The sequence below is a fragment of the Setaria italica genome, chromosome II (assembly GCF_000263155.2).
Source record: "Setaria italica strain Yugu1 chromosome II, Setaria_italica_v2.0, whole genome shotgun sequence".
NCBI classification, from domain to species: Eukaryota; Viridiplantae; Streptophyta; class Magnoliopsida; order Poales; family Poaceae; genus Setaria; species Setaria italica.
In genome coordinates, this window is record NC_028451.1 from 42027602 (window position 1) to 42033323 (window position 5722).

The following is a 5722-nucleotide window of genomic DNA, read 5'->3' on the forward strand; positions in this document are numbered from 1 at the left end:
TGCAACATCATATTTCTTGAGGTAGTGAGATCTATTGGATAAGCTACCACTCAGGGCAACTGCAAATTGTAGGGAGGGCACTTGTTGGTTTGCAGCATTATTTGGTTTCATTAGTCTTGCTGGTCATTTGAGCTCTCGAATGGTTTTGGGGAATCAAGTGCCATTATATTTTTTCCTTGAACACATCGGATCAAGTGTCGTTTATTTCTTCCCTTCCTTGGTTCATGTAGTTCCTGTTGGGTTTCATCTCTAGCATACACCAAATTACTCGTACAAGGCTTTGGTGTTGGTTGGAATTTGGGACAATTTCAGCAATTCTTGACTGTGAAGCTTAATTGTTGTTCCCTCAAATGTTTACTGACTGCCGTTGTCTTTTACAGCTTTCCTGCACTTTCATGTGAATTTGCATCAGTTGATGTCAGTGATGTGCTGGGAACAGTAAGATATATCTTTGCCTCATATGCTTTTTTTTTTGTTCTATCTTTTAGAATATGGCAATATTATTAGTTGCTATCCTTCAACGGTACGAGAAAAAAGGGGAACATAAGAGACATTATATTTTTCAGAAAACAAAGAAACATTGAAGTACTCATGCATACTATCTTGCACGTTAAAATCATTTTTCACTAGCTTTTGTAAGCTATGTATACATCTGCACACCGCATCATCTTTTTTTCTCGGTTAACTTTATTTAGTTATCTGTTAAATCCATATGCAGAACAGATTGAACATAACGAAGACTGTTCGCAAGTTTTCGATTGATCGGAATTTAGTACCAACTGGATCAGAATTCCACCCTGGGCCTATTCCCATTGTCAGTAAGCATGGTGATGATGTTGAAGAAGTTGTTGATGGTTCAGTTCCCTTGTCATCTCGCAATTTTGATAGCTATTCGCACCAGTAAGTATTTAGTTATCTACCAACTTACAGTCCTGGTTGATCAAACATAGAGGTCATTTTTTTATTGTAAGATCGTATCATATCAATAACAAAATAATTGTTCATGTTATTATTTTCATCACCATCTTATGCTCTACATTCATGTCGCAGTTTATATTCAGCGTATCTCAATAGCTCCAATTCTTTTGGCCAGATTCTTTATTTGTCACCTAATGTTTGGTGCAGTATTTCACCCCTACTGTATTTTTTATGGGATCCCTAATATTGCTTAGTTATCCTGCTCTTATTCCTTTTTAGGTATCCTGTTTTGGTTGTCAACTTTTATGCCCCCTGGTGTTACTGGAGCAATCGACTGGTTAGTATTTATTTCCTTTTTGTTCCTTTTCACTCATTTACGTTCATTACTTTGGCTACTATATTTCTGAGGCAACAATTATTGTATGATAACGTGCTAGTCATCTGGACATAATATACAGCACAGAACAATAGTTGCTCCACAATGCAGCAGGAGCCATTGCCATAATTTGGTTAATTTAATTTTAGATGCTTAATTTTTTATGCTTTTTATTCCAAAATATATTTGTGGTTATCTTCTGGTGAAGTATATGCAATATGTTGAAACTTTGCTTATTACTCCTTTTTTTTTTTCAGAAACCTTCGTGGGAGAAGACTGCGACAATAATAAGGGAGAGGTAAATACTATTGTTTTATATGCTCCAAAGAAAGCTTAGTGATCAACGTCTTACACCGCTAATGGATGACATTGTTTTTGATCATGTGCAGATATGACCCTGAAATGGATGGTAGAATCCTTCTTGGCAAGGTTGACTGCACTGAGGAAGCTGACTTGTGTAGGAGGTCTGTAACTATTGAGACTTACATTCAGAACCAACATGATTTGAATGTGTATGATGCCATATGGAATCACAATTCATTGTTGGATATATCATGAGTAATTTTGTCAAGTAGTTACAAAGCCTCTAAATAAGTGGTATTATGATTTGAGTCTAAAAATATAATTATGCCATTGTGTTTCATAAAATGATTGGAATGTGTATGAGATGCAATATGGAATCACAATTCATTGTTGGATATATTATGAGAATTTTTGTCAAGTAGTCACAAAGTCTCTAAAATAAGTGGTATTATGATGCGAGTCTAAAAATATAATGATGCCATCGTGTTTCATAAAATTACAATGTCACTTCCATCTGGTTTCTGTAGTACTTATTTGTTTTTGGAACTATTTGCATTGAGAACTGTTCCTTCTCATACTTCAGTTGAAAAGATCTATTAAGACTGGAATTGCTCAAGGAACGTTTCCGTGGAAAGCTCATGCCTCATTCTTCTATTTATTTGGGACCACATTTGTTTGATGCTTGACTATTTGTTGAGATTTTATTTGGAGGCTGCTCTGGTTTCTGGCCTTGTTGGCCGTTATGGTGTCATCTTTGGAGCTTGTTAGGTCATATAGATCTCCCCATCCCCTCTTCGAGTTTTCCAAAAAAAAGAGGGGATGCCAGAATAGTGAATTGCCATATTCACAGACAGATAAAAATGGTGCCAGAATTATATATATTTACCATCTATAATGAAATGCTCTCTTGTGTATCTGATGATCTGATCATTTCTTTGATGGTGCCACATATGCACATTTCAAGCTACACGTACTGATAACTTAGTATTGACCACAAGAGACATCCTGTGATTGTTTTTGTTCCTTTTCACTCACATCATGAAACCTGTTGTTCTTTTATAACTTTTTTTGGTTGGTGATTTTTCTGATGTTTCTTAATCAATAAAATAGCTAGAATATATTTTTCATCACTTTAATTTATCAAATGCAGGCACCACATACAAGGATACCCATCCATTCGTGTTTTCCGTAAAGGGTCTGATGTCAAGTAAGCACAGTAATCTTACATTCTATTTAGATACCTTCTGGGGTTTGCTTAGCTAGTCTCCAGGGATACGCTACTTGGTCTGCAAACATTTGTTTGTTCTATATCTGTTTTTATATTTGCCCTAGTTCAAGGAACCCCCCCCCCCCCCCCTAATTTTTGTTTACACAGGGAGAATCAGGGTCACCATGATCACGAATCATACTACGGGGAGCGTGATACAGAGAGTTTAGTTGCGGTATGTTATGGATCACCTGGTTTCTATTCTTTTTACTGATTTAACAATGTTTGTATTTACTATGATTCTATATCCCAAACATCAGGCAGGAGGAAATGAAATGACCTCTAAAAGGCCAAATATCCTTTATTTGTTGATCCACATTATCTATTGTTAGCTCTTAACAAATTCCTGATGTTATGTTTTAAACCTCAGGCAATGGAAACGTATGTTGCAAACATTCCGAAAGAAGCTCATGTGCTTGCTTTGGAAGACAAATCCAATAAGACTGTTGATCCTGCCAAGCGCCCTGCTCCCGTGACTGGTGGATGCAGAATTGAAGGTTTTGTGCGGGTCAAAAGGGTAAATGAGCTACACTAAAACTTGCATGGAGATAATTTTGTGCTAATGGTTGATAATGGAGAAGGGTGTTTTGCTGTCTTTAATAATAACATGTCCTGTTTACCAGGTTCCAGGGAGTGTTGTTATATCGGCTCGATCTGGGTCACACTCCTTTGATCCATCCCAGATAAATGTTTCACACTATGTGACACAGTTCTCATTTGGCAAAAAACTTTCGCCAAGGATGTTCTATGAATTCGTAAGACTAACTCCCTATCTTCGAGGATACCACGATAGATTAGCTGGCCAGTCTTACATGGTTAAGCATGGTGAGGTTAACGCCAATGTTACTGTAAGTTTCTAACTTTTCATTATCTTTTCTTATTGTCAGTTATTTTCAGCTCCAATACTTTTTGTTTCTTATGATTTACATAGATTTTGATTCATTCATGTTATTCTTAGATTGAGCATTACCTACAAATTGTGAAGACTGAGCTTGTAACACTGAGGTCCTCAAAGGAACTGAAAGTGCTTGAGGAATACGAATACACAGCACACAGCAGCTTGGTGCACAGCTTCTATGTCCCTGTTGTGAAATTCCATTTTGAGCCTTCTCCCATGCAGGTTGGCACCCTCATTATCATTAATCTTCTCTGTTTTATGAACGCGTGAATGATCCATCTAATACTATTATCATTCACTTCAGGTCTTGGTAACTGAAGTTCCAAGATCCTTCTCTCATTTCATCACAAATGTCTGCGCCATTATTGGTGGAGTCTTCACGGTGCGTACACATCCCTATTTTAATATATATATCTTGGTATCTGAGTCCAGAAAAAAATAATGGCTAATGAAAACTGACATGTAAATTCCAGGTTGCTGGAATACTGGATTCCATCTTCCACAACACGCTAAGGATGGTGAAGAAGGTTGAGCTAGGAAAGAACATCTAAGTTCCGGTGCCGCTACAAGCTTTGGCGGATGCGCTAGGTAGCCATTGTTTTGTTCTACATGGGTAGTGATTCATGCTGATGGATATATTAAAGAGGGAAAACGTGGGGTTGACAGAGTTGGAACTAGGGGTCATGAACTTGATACTAGGGATTTCACTGTTTTGCTACATCACTTACAAATAAGACAGTGGATCCTTGTGAGTGAACCCCGTGCTAATTGAGCAAGGTAACCTGCTGTTCTTGTAGAATGCCCATTCGCAGAATCTGCAGAGAGAAAAAAAGCTTGAACCGTGGACGTGCAGTGGGAGCTGCTCTGCCTCTTGACGACGTTGTCGCACGACACCGGGGCCGCCGCGCGCACCCTGAACGGGGCGAGCACGGCGGCCTCGTCGCCGCCTGGAACGGCAGCACCCCGGTGAGCACGTCCAGCGCGAAGACGCTGTGCAGGGTGATCTTCCTCGCGTCCACGTTTACGCTTTTACATGTTTTGCAATGTCAGAAAGCGCACAAAGACGGGCGTTTCTCAAAGACTGCCATTAGTCGGGTGAAAAGGGTATGATAATATTTATCTCTAAAAATATTACTACAATATAGTGGTTTTTATTTGAGTCAATAACATAATAGTTTTACATGTTTTTATTAGCATTTCATAGAAAATGTAGTGGCCAAAGCTCTAAATTGGGGATTGTACGTATCGATGTCTAAAACGTTATACTCCCTCCGTCCGGTAAAGGATGTAATTTTAGGAACAGGATCGTGTCCAACAAAGGATGCAATTTTAGACCTGGGTAGGGCTGCAGGCTAGCTGTTGTGCGACCTGCTAGGGTTAAAAAATCTGAACAGAGGCGTGTCAGGGGGCTGCAGCAAGAGCGGTGTGACCTAGGTCTTGTTCAGTTCCCAATTTGGGAGTGGCAAAATTGTCATTTTGCCATAAATGTGTAACTGTAGCATTTCGTTTGTATTTGTGAATTATTGTCCAAACATTGACTAATTAGGCTCAAAAGATTCGTCTCGCAAGGTACAACAAAACTGTGCAATTAGTTTTTGATTTCATCTACATTTAGTACTTCATGCATGTACCGCAAGTTTGATGTGATGGGAAATCTTCTTTTTGCATAGTGTCAAAGTTGGGATTTTGGAGGGAAGTAAACAAGGGCCTAGGGTGTGAGAGTGAAGGCCTTGATCCACGTGCGTAGTGCGCTTGGGAGATAGTGAGAGACAGAGAAAATAGGGATACAGATATAGGCCCCGTTTTCTTCCACTGACTTATTTTTAGCACCCGTCACATCGAATGTTTAGATACTAATTAGGAGTATTAAACGTAGACTATTTACAAAACACATTACATAAGACGAATCTAAACGGCGAGACGAATCTATTAAACCTAATTAGTCCATGATTTGACAATG

At 38.7% G+C, this 5722-nt stretch overlaps 1 protein-coding gene across 1 annotated transcript in view; it reads left to right on the forward strand.

Annotated features, from left to right (window-relative positions):
- LOC101755638 (protein disulfide isomerase-like 5-4) overlaps window positions 1-4561 on the forward strand; it is a 6014-nt gene extending 1453 nt beyond the window's left edge. Inside the window, exons 3-14 of the mRNA XM_022824346.1 lie at window positions 187-438; window positions 719-900; window positions 1198-1255; window positions 1552-1592; window positions 1684-1758; window positions 2748-2804; window positions 2973-3039; window positions 3235-3381; window positions 3488-3712; window positions 3823-3984; window positions 4067-4144; window positions 4236-4561. Of these exons, the coding sequence (XP_022680081.1) occupies window positions 187-438; window positions 719-900; window positions 1198-1255; window positions 1552-1592; window positions 1684-1758; window positions 2748-2804; window positions 2973-3039; window positions 3235-3381; window positions 3488-3712; window positions 3823-3984; window positions 4067-4144; window positions 4236-4313 (1422 nt within the window). The 3' untranslated portion in view covers window positions 4314-4561. The remainder of the gene's footprint in view (window positions 1-186; window positions 439-718; window positions 901-1197; window positions 1256-1551; window positions 1593-1683; window positions 1759-2747; window positions 2805-2972; window positions 3040-3234; window positions 3382-3487; window positions 3713-3822; window positions 3985-4066; window positions 4145-4235) is intronic.
- Window positions 4562-5722: the final 1161 nt, after the last annotated feature.